The 14,920-nt window shown below is 41.6% G+C and overlaps 1 protein-coding gene across 2 annotated transcripts in view; it reads left to right on the forward strand.

Annotated features, from left to right (window-relative positions):
* CTNND2 (catenin delta 2) overlaps positions 1 to 14,920 on the forward strand; it is a gene marked incomplete at its 5' end in the record, with an annotated part of 876,397 nt that overhangs the window by 622,745 nt on the left and 238,732 nt on the right. For both annotated transcript variants that reach the window (XM_081303245.1, XM_081303246.1), the window contains one exon: positions 7,360 to 7,492. In XM_081303245.1, the coding sequence (XP_081159371.1) occupies positions 7,360 to 7,492 (133 nt within the window). The remainder of the gene's footprint in view (positions 1 to 7,359; positions 7,493 to 14,920) is intronic.

A 14,920-nucleotide genomic window follows, 5' to 3' on the forward strand; every position in this document is an offset into this window, starting at 1 on the left:
TAATCTAACCTGGAGGCATAATCCTGATCTTCTCCTGATATTGACAGACTGTAGATCAAACATCCTTAGACCCTGTCCTTCTAATCTTAATGTCCTGAGTATCAAATTCTTTCCTTCCAGTTCCCACTCTGGGTCCACACATCTAGGTGCTTTTCTAAGGAACAATATGGGCTATTAATTTTAAAATAGGTACATAGTTGTAGAATATAAGCATTTTCCATAAAGTCATTATGTTTTTACAAGATAAATTTTATGGTTACTAATTTGCAATCTTTTCCCTTGGGCTATTGCCACCAAAAAGAACCTGTTCAATCAGAGCAACTCCATTCTTATGTACATGTATTATTAATTTTTCCTTGTGTACCATATTTTTCTTGAAACATCTAGTAGCCTTAATGAATAAATAAATAGTACTTTAAAGTTAATTGACACTACATAGGTGTTATGATATAACTGATAATATCCTTTGTCCTAATCATCTTTTAAAATATTTATGTCTTCAATAGAAGCAGCAATTCATTGATGTTTAAATTATATGTAATTTCAAATGCTAAATAATATCATAACTTTTGGCTAATCATGGTACATTATTTTTCCTCTTCAACTTCTTCTAGATCGAATTCAGAGAAGAAGCCCATTGCTTGGCAGAGACTATTTCCAGACACTTAGTACCCACAATAGTTCAAAGGAACCAATTTTGTCATCATTTTACTGTTTGTCTCTCTCCACTTCAACAGCCAGTAAAAAACTTGCTGGTTCAAATAATTCCTCCTTATTCTGAAATAAAAGGTCCTAGTCTCCAAAAGGTGGCCTAGCCTGCCCCACCTGCCCCACTGGTCCAAGCTGCATCTGAGATGAGTGACAGAAGACACCCTTATGTGTGGGGAGGAAGGGGGGTTCTCAGTGGGTCTCCAAGAGCCCCCTTTTCTCATACTTCACACGCACCCATCCAAACCCTGCTGGCTCACCCTGCAAATTGTACCCAAACTCTTTGCTTCTCAGGACACTCTGCTCTCTCTGATTGTCCTGATCTCCAGGCTGTTTTCCCCATCATATTAAGTGAGTTTCCTGTGGCAGCCATAACCTTGTAACAGCTGAACACCTTCAAGTAATAGAAATCTGCTTCTGAGTGCTTGGTAATCAGAAGTCTGAAATCACAATGTTGGAGAGTTGGTTCCTTCTGGAGGCTTGAGAGAGGCTCCATCCAAGCCTCCTCCTAGATTCTTGTGTTGCCAGGTAGGCTTAGTGTTTCTTGGCTTGCCATTGCCTGTCCCCAGTCTCCACCTCCACCTGTATACCACCTTCTTCCCTCTCTTCCCATTTGTCTTTTACAAAAAGACACTCTGTTTGTGCCTAGGACCATTCCAACCCTGTATAGTCTTGTCTCAATCTTTAGTTATGTCTGCAGATCTATTTCCAAATCCGATAGGATTCTAAGGGGGATATTATTCACCCTCCTCTTCACTTAGTACGACCTGAGAAGTAATCTGTTTTTCCCTTTTAACAATTAATCACTAATTCCCATCTGAAAGCAAGTTCTCCAAAGGCGGGAACATTTGCTCTGTTCAGTGCTGTGTCCTGGTGGGAAGGCACAGTGGCTGCCCCATAAACACTGGCAGGTGGAGTGGGCGGACTGTGGCTGGATTCTTGGGCACAGCAGGCAGGGGTGGTAGGAACATGGCAAGAAGTGGAGGCTCCTGGGCCCTATGGGAGCCAGATGCAGATCACGGATGTTACATTTTCAAATACATAGATTTATAGACAGTGGCCAGGAAGTCAGAGTGAATCAACAGAAGAGAATGCCTGGTAAACAGATGTCACATGAGAGACTCTCAGACCTGGAATTGAGAAGGAGGCCAAGAAGCTAGGTCTTGGCAGTGGGTGGTCTTCTGCATTAGTTTCCTGCAGCTGCTTTTACAAGCTAACACAAAATTACTGGGTTAAAACAACACACTTTTACTCCTGCTAGTTCTGTGCGTCAGAAGTCTGAACTCGGGTACTCTGTGCCACACAAGCTGTCACTAGTGCCCTGCTGCCTGCAGAGCTTCCAGAGGGAGGTCCATCCCCTTGCCTCCTCCAGCTTCCAGACTACTGGAGCCTTCCTGGCTCCCGGCTCCTTCCTCCATCTGCAGAGACAACAGCCTCCCCTCTCACTTCCCTGTTTTACTGCCTCCACCCGTGTCCAGTCTCCTGTGTCCCTGTTTGAAGGATGCTTGTGATGGCATTTAGGAACCATTGGATGATCCAGGATGATCTCCCATCTCAGGACCCTTCATGTGGTCACATCTGCCAGACAAGACAACACTCACAATACCAACGATTAGGACCTGGGTCATGTGGGGTGACTGTCCAGCCTCCCACGTATTCTGACCAGAGACCAAACATAGGGCAGGTGTAGAGCATCCTGGATCTCTCCCTCCTGACTTTCCAGTGGGATTCCTTTCTTCTCTGTTAATTTCTCTCCTACTGGCAGGTGACTTGAAGGTGCCTCATGAGCTGGACACATGTCCGTGGAGCACAGTGGCAGCTCCATCATGAGGTTGGCCCCATAAGGCATGGTGGAATGAATAATTGTTATGATGCGGTTCAGGGAATTCCATCTAACTCAATATGGAAAGCCTGAAGAAAGCCCTTTCTGTCTAAAAGCCATATAACAATTGAACTCACTTTCTAGATAGTCCTAATTCTGGTGCTACTGTTTATATAAAAGCAAAGACTTGGGCTGGGGATGTGGCTCAAGCGGTAACGCGCTCGCCTGGCATGCGTGGGGTGCTGGGTTTGATCCTCAGCACCACATAAAATAAAATAAAGATGTTGTCTCCACCGAAAACTAAAAAATAAATATTAAAAAAAATTCTCCCTCCCCTCCCGCTCTCTGTCTTTAAAAAAAAAAAAAAGCAAATACTTTTAAAAAAATGTGATTAACTTTATCCTATATGTTTTGTGTTATAAACTATCCAGGAATGAGTGTATCATTGGATAAGTTCTTTTGGGTTGACGTATCTTCTTTTTATTATTTTAAAAATCCTTTTTTTTATATATATCTAGCACCCTTCAGCCCTTCCAACTTAATCAACAAGCAGCATAAAAAACAAAGCAGCCTATCTTGGTAGCTCTAGATATGAATGTCAAAGTCAGTACCGTCTTTAAAACTTCAAAAAAGTTCAAAAGTTCATGAATGATTAAGATTTCCACACTTTTACATAACTTCCATACAGTCAGGCTCCCAGTGGGAGTTATTCAGGTTGCATTCAAAGTGAGCAGTGTCCCCTCTGACATGAAGCTATGTTGAAAAACAAAGTTGGAATTTGTGAGGACCCTGGGTGTCTCTACACTCTTTTCCTTGGGGAAACTTAATCAAATGTTATGACAGTCCTCCAACTCTTTGGTTTCAATCCCAGTCTAACTTTGTAAAGAACTTCAAACTGTTTGCTATTTAGCTCTGTGCTAAGCGTTGTGATTTTAACAGCTCAGACAGTCCATATATGAGTGAGGGTTTAGTCACAATATTGTTGGTCTATGTGACAAGTTTTAATGAAGAAAAGGTTACATTTGCATATTCTCCAGTTCCATTAAACATTCTGAAGTGAAGCCCAGTAACAAATGAGTGTAGAGTTCAACTTCTTAGGAAATTATAGATGCTTCTTGCTTCTTATTCTCCTTTTCTTTGTCTGGTTATATGTAACACCTGACATTTCTAGAGAGCCTACACTGTGTGCCATCTGTGCCTGTTACTGCTGATCTCCCACCATATACCAGAGCAAGAATTACGATTTCAGGGAGGCAGATGGACTCCAAGTGCACCTATGTGGCAAGTACTCCCCACCACATTCTGACCAGTGGAGGCTCAGGGGCCAGCTGGACAGACTTGAGCCCATGGCTGCAGAGAAAGTTGATGGGTCAGCAGGGTTCTAACCAGGTCTGGCTCCATCCAGAAAACCTTTCCCATTAACCCACCCTGCCTCTGAGGGAATAGCAAAAAAGAAAATAGTTTCAAAATGGCAAATGTTGCTACAAGCGAAAGCAATCTTTCTCTTTTCACTTCTGTTTCTTCACATAAGCATAATGTCCAAAGGGATACATGTCAATAAAAAAGGAGGTTCTTAGAAAATTAGATGGTGTTACATGAATTAAAAAAGAAAAATATATCCCTGTAGCAATCTTAGCATTACAATTACTAGAATATATCTAGCTCTGAATATTTCACTAAGCACTTACCAATTTATGGTGTCTTCCATGAGAACAGTGCTATTATTCTCTGTAATATTATTCTGTTATTAGATTATGCTGTTACTTTCTATTTCATCTATGGAAGCCAAAGTCAACAAAGACTAAGGGACTATCCCATATTTACAAGATATAAGAGTTAAAGACAGATGTTCAAGTTCTGAACTCTTTTCCAGTTTTTCTGATGCCAAATCCTGAGATCATCCTCCTAAGTAGCCAAGGAACTGAGGCAGGAGAGAGTGATGCCCACCTGTCTCCAGGGTGACCAGCACAGAGAGCTGGGATGCAATGTAGAAGGCCAAGGGGACCTCCTGTCCCTTTACCAGGAACGCTGGGAGCCACCTAGGGTATGAAGCAGGAAATGGAGATAGCCAAGTTCATTTGAGTATGGTTAGATGACAGTGGGAAGGGCAGTGAGGTGGGAGGTGACTGACAGTTAGAACTAGGTCTGTGGAGGTAGAAATAGGGATGGGTGGGTGTTTGGGATTCCAGAGGTTTGTGGCTAAAAGAGGGGTTAAGCTGGTGCCAAGTTCCTTCTGACCTATCAGTAGGGAGCTTGGATCTCTTCTGGATTCATGATTCTTAGGAATGTTCATCAGTCCCATATGAATTTTGGGGAGTGATGTGTGGATACACATGTTTACATTGTATGCGTGTGTTTAAAAAATCTGTAAGTCTTCTCCCCTGAAGCTCTTGTTCAAAAGGTATGTTCCATGAGCCTTTGTCTAATAGAGCAATCAGTTACCACCTGGTTAATAAAATAGACTGAAATAAGTTCTTCACTAATCACTTCCCAATAGCCTAAACTTACTGAATTCATCTTGGCCACCCATTGTCTTAAATTTGTAGCTGCCCTGCAGATTTTGATGTGATTTGCAAGGCATATAATTCTAGAGGGCTACTTTCATGAGAAGGACCATGCTATCTCCATATTGCAGAGGTGGTTTGGGATCATGCAACAAAAGGAAATTAAATTTGAAAGAAGAGCCAGCTTCATATATTTAGTCTATAATGGTTTTCTACTGTGATCAAATATCAAGAAGGATTCAGCACCAGCAGTCACTTATATGTGTTTCCCAGCAAATGTAGTATGTGCTATGTGTCTTGTTGAGAATGTGCATGTATCTGCCTCCGATGGTATGTGGATTTATTGAATAGTCAGTGCACATGAAATCAAATGCTTTGTCTTTCCAATAAAAGCAAAGCCACTTCAAAAGCCTTCCTATTTCATAGTGTCTTCAGTAAAGCAAGCACCAACACGTTTCAGGGTTTTCTTGACAGCTCTACCAGTTGTGATAAAGGAAAGATAAAGAGAACAGGTTAGAACCTATGAGGAAACTTTTAACCTTTGTCTGTTCCTTTCCATCCTATTTTTCATGACTTCTCCGTGCAGATGACAGCACTGACCTGGCATCAGTAGGACGCATGCTTTTGAGTTGTTTCACGAGGAGTAGGAGTAGATGCTGCACAGCCATCTCATTCCTCCTGTAGCCCAGCTTTCAGATAAATAGCACCCTTCTGTGCCTTGTGGGGTCAAGTTTTTATCTGTGGTCTCAGAGGTTGCTTTTTTATTTCTCAGTTAAAAATTGGTTCTCTGCTTCAAGAATAGAATCCATAGAGTTGGTCCTGTCAGCATTGTGATCTAACTGGTTGAGCTGAGAGATTTCAAAAAAAGAATATCCATTGGGACAATGGTACAATATCCCTTCTGATTTAGGATATTAGAGCATATTCCTTAAGTTTAAATTAAAAAATAGATTTTTGGAGTAGGTCAGATGTAAGAAGGAGGATTCAGGAAAAGAATATTTAGTACATAAAATGTATTAACATTTTGTGAATACATCAATGTCTTTAAATAAATAATTTCCTCTTAAAATGTCATTTTGATTTTTGTACTTTTGTCCCCAGAAAAGCATTAAGGGAATATGTCTATGTTTTATCTTTTCTTTTTTTAAAATTTTTGTCTACTTTTTTCAGGGCTAAAGCTCTTCTATTTTTTTAATTGGTTGTTCAAAACATTACAAAGCTCTTGACATATCATATTTCATACTTTAGATTCAAGTGGATTATGAACTTCCATTTTTACCCTGTATACAGATTGCAGAATCACATCGGTTACACATCCACATTTTTACATAATGCCATACTAGTAACTGTTGTATTCTGCTACATTTCCTATCCTCTACTATCCCCCCTCCCCTTCCCTCCCATCTTCTCTCTCTACCCCATCTTCTGTAATTTAATTCTCTCCCTTGTTTTTTTTCTTCTATTTTTTAAAGTAAGTTTATAAAAACAGCAACCACGAAAATGAAAATAATTATGATATCAGCATCACCTACTATCATGAATTATATTTTCTCATATCTGAAAATTTAGCTAAATGCCATGCCTCAGTTTTTTTTTTAAATAATATACTAGGAAAAGGTGATCTCTACAAAGTATTCACTTAAGCCAAATTAAAAAAAGTGTCTATATTAATATGATCATGGGTCATCTTGTTATTTTTCATAATCATAATCTTTATAAATGTGGAACTTGAGTTGATACAACTTCATATATATATATATATATATATATATATGTGTGTGTGTGTGTGTGTGTGTGTGTGTATGTATATATATACATATATATATATATGTATATATATATACACACACACATATATATAGGTATGTATGTACATGTAACCTTTTTTTTCCTTTTAAGTTCTAGGGATTGAACCCAGGGGCAGTTGACCACTAAGCCACATCCCCATCCCTTTTTGTTTTCAATTTTGAGACAGGGTCTTGCTAAGTCACTAAGAACCTCACTAAATTGTTGAGGCCAGTTTTGAACTTGTGATCCTCCTATTTTAGCCTGCCAAATTGCTGGGATTACAGTCGTGCACCACCATACCCAGCTAGATGTGTCTAGAATCTTATATAATCAATGTGTATGGGTGCACTTAAAAACTATTTACATGAGTTGATCTTTTCAGGATGCTCTCTTAGATGCATCTATGTGTAAGGAAACCAGAACAACAATTGCGAAGTATTTCTGTGTAAACTAGTATGCACAATTCATCAGTGTGCTAACCAGATGCCACAGTCTAAAGGGCTCATCCTCATGTTCTCCTGCCTTCCTTTTGTTCAGAGAATTTGGATGGAGAGACCCAGAACTGCCCGAAGTGATCCAGATGTTGCAACATCAGTTTCCTTCAGTCCAGTCTAATGCTGCAGCCTATTTACAACACCTCTGTTTTGGAGACAATAAAATTAAAGCTGAGGTAAGCACTACTTGTATTCTCAAATGAAAGGTGTCAGATGAGTAAGTATTCAGAATCTTTTAGAGAAATGTCAATGGGAAAAGACGTCAGTTAAACTAAAGTTGTGTTCTCAGGTTTAGATCTCTCTTTAAGACGGAACCATCATTCTTTTCTTCCAGTATTAGAATACTGAGCATAGAGGACCAAGGATACATGCCAGGAGCAGCAGAGGCTAGATTACCAATGGCACATGTGGGTGTGATGTGCCTTCCTCTTCTGAATTCCATCTCTGGAGTCATCTCTGCCTCTAAGCCCTAAAAAATGACAAAGCATCAATTGCTATCTCCTCAAATTGCAATCAATATGAGGAGCTATGGCCTATCCTTCTTGGAGAACTCATTGAAAGAATGAGGATGTTAGGCAATAAAATGGCTTTGTCTTATAAACAAGCATTTTGAAGCCATTTACAAAGGTAACAGCAGATATAATATGGATATATGTGATGCATTAAAGAGACTATTGTCTGTGTCCATCACATAAATGATTGTTAACATGCCCTGTTCTTTGGGAACACTCTAAAGTGCATAGCACACTGCGGTGTGTGATTATTTTTGGAAAATCACTGTGGTCACTGCAACTCTGATTTTTTCAGATAAGGGAAAAGAATTTGCATACAAGCAGCTGAGTAATCAATTTTTTATAAAAAGATTTTATAAGCTATAATGAGTCATCTCCATAGCATGTAAGCAATTTTGAGGATGAGTCTAAATTAGTTTAAGAGGGGAAAGAAGAGATTTGAAGATATAATTGCAATTTATCATAGATTTTGCTTGCTCGCATTGGGATATATATAGCCCAGCAGCTTTTCATCTTTTTTCCCTCTCTTCCTCTGGGACTACAGAGGACTTGGTTTATGCCCATTCTTATCCAGAAAAGTCATATTTCTTTTTTGAATGAATGTGGAGCAGTGGTGTTCAACCAGGTGTGATTTTTCTCCCCAGTTTCATTTGCTGTCTGGGGACAATTTTGGTTGTCACAACTGGAGGAAGGTGTGGTGATGCCACTGGTCTTTACTGGATAGAAGTCAGGGATGCTGCAAAACGTCCTATAATTTACAGGGAAGAACCCAGAACTACCCAGCCCCAAGTGTGAATTCTGCCAAATTTAGATTCAGAGAAAATATTGCCCACCTAAGGCAAATTTAAAATGTGAAAAAATACCTACTGTTAAAATGACCTAAAAAAGTCATCAAAGTCATGTGACTCCCATCCCCAGTGGAACTCATCTTAGTCATGTGAATAGAAAACCAAGGAGCCACACAAACTGAAGGACAGACTTCTGATGAGGGCATCATACACCAGCGTGTAAGGTTCTGAAGAATGCAACCTGGAGAGTGTCTCAGAGGCCACGAAAGCATTCCGTCCACTGTTGGCCTGAGGTTGACTCAGGAGTGTGGTGGTGTCCACCCGCAAGTGAGCTGGATCCCACTCAAATTGTGGTTCCAGTGTTGAGACTGCCAAGATCACTCTCACACCAAGAAAGTGGGTTACCCACATGGTGAGGCTTTCCAGAATGAGCATCATCTCTGCCAATCACTCCAAAAAATGGCTTGAGAGAGTTCTGGAGAGGGTCTGGCTTAAGATCCTGGGGTGGTAGGCAATGGATTCTCTCTTGTGGACAGGGCCTTGTGTGGAGGGCGATTCTTCCTATCAGCTGGTTCAGATGAGGGGCAGCAGACAGAAAGGAGTGTTGGAAATCCAGGAATCAGGGGTGTTTACCACGGAGCTGTCTCCCAGTCCTTTCTAATGTTTTTTATTCTGAGACAGGGTCTTGCTAAGTTGCTGAGGCTGGTCTTGAACTAGAGAATCCTCTTCAGTTTCCCAAGTACTGAGATTACATGCGTGCACCACTGCATCTGGCAAAACTTGATCACAAGGGATCGCTTGGTCTGGCCGTACAGGCGTCATGGTTCAGGGTAGTTTGAACAGGCTTCCTAACTGACTCTGTATGCGCTCCAGGCTCACGGCCTAGGCATGGAGGCCTCAATAGCGATGCTGGCTGGCACCTGGCTGTAGACTTACTTGTGGTTCACGGAGGCTGTTCAGTAAAGGGGCACATACATCACATCAGACAGAGGCAGCTTCCCACGCTGGACCCCCTGCTCATCAATACCTGGAACAAACCAGTGTTGTCTACTGGAGCCTCTTACCTTTAAAACAGAGATGTGGATACCTTTGAGGGGATTAAGGGACTCGGTGTCTGCAGACTGCTTAGTGGTGGAACATCCACTCATCATCACAGGAACCTAGTTAAGACACTGAAGCTATTTTACCTTAAGAATATATGTGTGCACATGTGTGTATATATATGTCTTCTCTGTGCGTGCATCTGTGTGTCTGCGTATATCAGTGTGTACTTATTTTTACTTTGCTTGGGTCCCCTCCAGGCCATCTGTATTACCTCTTAGTATTTGAAGTACCTGCCAACAGCTGACCCTTGAGTAGTGGTTCAAATTATCCCAGCCCTCCTCAGTGTACCTGATAGATTACTGGCTCCATGATGATGGTTCCTGGTACCTATGAGGCTAGGGTGAGGGAAAGCAAGGGTGGTGTAGGACTAGGGGCATGCCCGATATCAAATGGAAAGCATGAGATCAAAGATCAGAGATGTGCAAAGGGCCTAAAATAAAACCCAGAACAAGCAGCCCAGAGCTTTCCTTCCTCTCCACCCTCAGTCACATGGGGAAGTGTACCTGCATGCAAAACTCTGATAAGAATCCTCCAGACCTGTTTTGTTTTCTCATCCCTACTCAGAGCCCAGACTATTAGTAATGGGTTCTCTGTTTGTGACGGATGGCTGCCTGTCATGTTTTCATACACAGTTATTGATTTTCGTAATTACCTGTTGTCCAAATACTAATCTTGCAGGCACTAGCCTTTCCAAATTTACTCAGTCCTCTAGTCTTTCTATTGCATTTTATTGGATTGATTTAGCCCTTCAGTCTACATTTCATTATTGGTATTGACTCTGCTCACACAATGGATAGGCCATTGAGCAAAAGGCAAAATTAAATCTCCTATATGTGGAGGTCATAAATCATGCCTTGCTTATTACAGTGCTTTGTACAGATTTCATATAATGAAGCCAAGAAATTCAGTTTTGTTCAAAATGATGCTGGATCTTATAGGTACAAAGTAGAGAATTCACTGCCATAAATCATTGACGAAAGCCCAGTCGTAACTTTTCCTTGTGGCCTAGTGAACTGGGGTTTGAGAGCCTCCTGGTGCACCTCCCAGAATTCAAATGTATGTTTAAGTAAATTATTTTTTAAAAATTAAAATAATCCCTTTTGGTCACTTAAAAATGTGGAAATATTTTTCAGTCTCTAAGAGACACATTACCTCGAATGCTGCCATTTAGGAAACCTGGGTGCGTGTGTGTGTCCTGGCTCACCCACAACTCTCAGGTGTGAGTGGGTCTTCCTCTACCTGCTGTTTTCATCAGAAGAAATGAGGAGAAATGCAGGAAAAAAACGGCATAAATAGAATGCTTCTGGGTTCAGGAGAGAGTGCCAGGTAGGGTCCAGCTTGATAGTCTCTAGTGACTTAGGTGAAGTTTGCATTCCATGGGTCGTCCTGACCCAGAGTCGGACATTTAGCGATTAACACAGATCAGCCAGTGTGATTGGAGGACGTCACATAAGCAATGAGTCAGAGGTAGATAGAGATGAGATCTGAAGCCAAGCAGCTAAAGAAAATTAAAAGAGGTCGTAGGAAGCTGGAGAGGTGAAGAGCGGGCTAGGTTCTGATCACAAACACGCCACATGTGTGCGGCTCCTTTTCACGGACAATGGCAATCTGATCTGTAAGCGGGTCCACCTGTGTTAATGGGCCGAGGCACCATTCGGGTGGATAGATGTCAGTGGTGTGTGAACAATGCCTGCCGTCCACACTGTCTCCTACATTGTTGGCAATGTCACAATAAATTGAGTTTCAGAGAAATTGTTAGACCAGGCAGTGGCTTATGTGTATAGACTGCAGGGGGCTTTTCAGGGGTGCCTCAACATAGGTAACTTCTGGATATTTTCATAAATCCTTTCTTCTTTTTCCTGGGAACTCCTGCTCAGGTGAGAATATTAAGAGCATCTCATTGATTGGGTATAATGCTAAGTGCCTTTCATGGGTTGTGATCATTTCAGCTTTTTTATGCTATTTCTTCTCATTTCTTCTGATGAAAACGGTGGACTAGGCAGATAGAGGGACACTCGCATTCACACCTGAGAGTTATGTGCGAGCCAGGACACACACACACACACACACACACACACACACACACCAATGGTTACCTAAATGGCAGCATTTGTGGTATGAATGAAAAATTTTTAGAGAATGAAAAATATTTCCACATTTTTGAGTGACCCAAAGGGATTATCTTAATTTTTTAACTTAAAAAATATTTTACTTAATTACACATTGGTTAGTCAATCAAATTTAATTATAATTTTATTTGATAAAAATTTTAAATATTTAAATAATTTAAAAAAATTTTTTTAGTTAAAAGATGTTTTCATTCACTTTAACAATGTGCCTTTTTTCAGATCTCAGTCATGATATATGACATTGCCTGTGGGAAGGGTTGACTATAGTCTCTTCTTTATGACAGAAGTGGCCACTGATCACCAGTGATGAGGACTAAATTTAGGGCCCAAGGTGGTGGTTCATGCCTGTAATCCTGATTGCTCAGGAGGTAGAGGCTGGAGGATCCAAGCTCCAGGCCAGCCTCAGCAACTTAGTGAAAACTTCTCTCCAAACAAAATTTTTAAATGGTTGGGGAGGTAGCATAGAGGCAGAATGCTTCTGGGTTCAATCTCCAGTACACACACAAAAAAGATTTCATTTAGGGTTTGACCTGGTCCCTTTTTGTTTCATGAAAAATGAGCCTCAGTATAATAAAGGCAGCTGAAGTAATGAAGATCTTACGTTATGAACTTACACTGTTCCAGTACAAGGACCTTGGCCCTATAAAACCAATCCTGACTGTATTTTCCTCTCTCCAAGTAGCTTCTTCATATTTGCTGTATCATCCCAGCTCCTGTAAAGATTTTTATTATTAAAGAAATGAACTTTTCATACCGAGTGGCAATTAAGAAAAGATAACATAAACCAGGCTCTCAGTGGAATCTTTTTTTAAGGGCAACAGGGCATTATAATACCCTGGGTTATGTGAATGGAAAGGCACATCCACAGCTGTAGAGGATTTACAAAATACCTGAAATCCAGCCTTGTGGAATCAGGGAAAGCTGCCTAATTCTTACAGTGAAGTCAGAATTTTCCATAAAAATATAATATAAGGCATACCCACTGAGACCTGGTAAGCAGAGTAGTTCAGATTGAAAAGGATGCTATCCCTTGGAGTTTTCTCCTGGGGGGGGGGAGGCAGCGGTGTTTCTTTGTGTGTGTGTGTGCATGCTTATGGTGTCAGTATATCCTTGATAGTATTTTCTTCCAAATTGACAGTATCTTTCTTTAACATAGAAATATTGATCTTTGTGTATAAAATAGGCATACTTTTCCCTCCCCCACAATTTTTATTTTATTCAGAACAATTTAGAACATTTCATATGTTAAAAAAATTGAGACTTGTTCCTGTCTACTACACTTAAAGTGCTTCATAATTTCTGCTTTATTCTTGATTCTTTCTGCCTCATATAGTTCAAGAGAAGCTGCTATCTATCTTCTCAGTTGATTGCCTTTGAATGATTTCTTCTCTTCCTTCACCATAAATTGTTCCACATTTTTTGAAAGAGAGCCTATATTCAGTTTCTAGGTATCAGTAGACAGTGTGCCATTCAGCTGGGGGCTAGGCTGCCTGCATTTGAACCCTGGCTGCTGTACTACTTTTTGGCTCCACGACCTTGACCTTGAGCAAGTTGCTTTACCTCTTTGAACCTCTAACAGACTATAAAATGGCACAGTGACCCCATATCCCTGCAGAGAGAATACAGGTGGACAGCCAGCACAGATCAAATGGTTAAGTTAATATGAGTTATTATTAGCATCTGTTGCAAAGATTAATGAGAGAAATCTCTTAATAGTTAAATATAAAATGTTTTAGTTTGATGGACGAAATCTCTGTACATACTCTGCTGCATGTGTATCAGCTGTCCACCTTTTGAGACTTGCTGTCGTCAGTGAGGGGAAGCTGAAAGGCAGGCAGTAACATGAACAGAGCTGGAAGACCTGTTTCCAGGGAGACACCTGGCCTCATCATGCTTACGCCACATTCTCAGGCTGGGAGGAGGAAGGGGCCAGGAATGGGGTGGGGTAGATAGCTAGGTCTCTGTGGAGGAGTCAGCTCTCTGGGGGGTTGAAGCTTCTTGGAGATGACAACCTGTAGGAACATGCAGGGTGCCAACTGTGGTCCACAGGGAGCACCTCAGAGCCAGGGCTGCGCTGAGCAAGAGGAGAAGATAGCCCAACACACTTTTAAAAAAATTTTATTGAAGGCTTGGTACTTCACATGTGAAGTATGTTTAAAGAGGCAGAACCAGAGGTATAGAGCCAGCACTTGAAGCAGAGAGGGCCATGTGTCACCCTTGGCAGAGGAGATAATAGGAACACAAGATTGCTAACAGGATGAGGCAGAGTTACAGCTGAAGAGCACAGATAGGATGCCACCCAGGTACGTATCAGTGTGGGGGAAGTCACAATCATGGTCCTTTCAAACAAGGAGAAGCAACAGAGACGAGGCATTGGGAGGCACCCAGTGCTGGTGATCAGGCACCATTTTGCTTGAAGGTAAGTGAGCAGGGACACAGAAGCAAGGCTGCCTGGGCCTGGTGACTCCCTGGCGCCCCTCCCTGCCACACAGGTCTCCTGTTCACATTTTGCTCTTGTGCCTCGCGACCCTTGGGACTTGGTTCCCTGTCCAGTTAGCTCTTCTCTCCTCACTTGCTTCTCAACATCGCCAGTCACAGCACTCACCAGCCTTAGCAGGTTTCCCCAAGGCCTAGAGATCAGGGCTTGCCTGGCAGAAGGCCTCCTCTCAAGGGCAAGGAGGCTTCAGAAATTATCATGGCAGTTCCACGGGAGGTGACAAATGGGACCCAGTGGTCACTGAACAGAGACATCAGCAGCTGTACTGCTCCAGGAGAAAATGAGTGGATGATTACCAGGACCAAGGTCAAAAAGGGCCCAGGGGGCTGGTGTTATAGCTGATAGGTAGAGCTCTTGCCTAGCCCGTGTGAGTTAAATAAATAAAATTAAATAAATAAGCTGGTGGTGGCGCATGCCTGTAATCCCAGAGGCTCAGGAGGCTGAGACAGGAGGATTGTGAGTTCAAAGCCAGCCTCAGAAAAGTGAGGTGCTAAGCAACTCAGTGAGACCCTGTCTTTAAATGAAATACAAAATAGGGCTGGGATGTGGCTCAGTGGTCAAGTACTCTGGAGTT

This window comes from Spermophilus citellus (genome assembly GCF_964194105.1).
Source record: "Spermophilus citellus genome assembly, chromosome: 1".
Taxonomy (NCBI): Eukaryota; Metazoa; Chordata; class Mammalia; order Rodentia; family Sciuridae; genus Spermophilus; species Spermophilus citellus.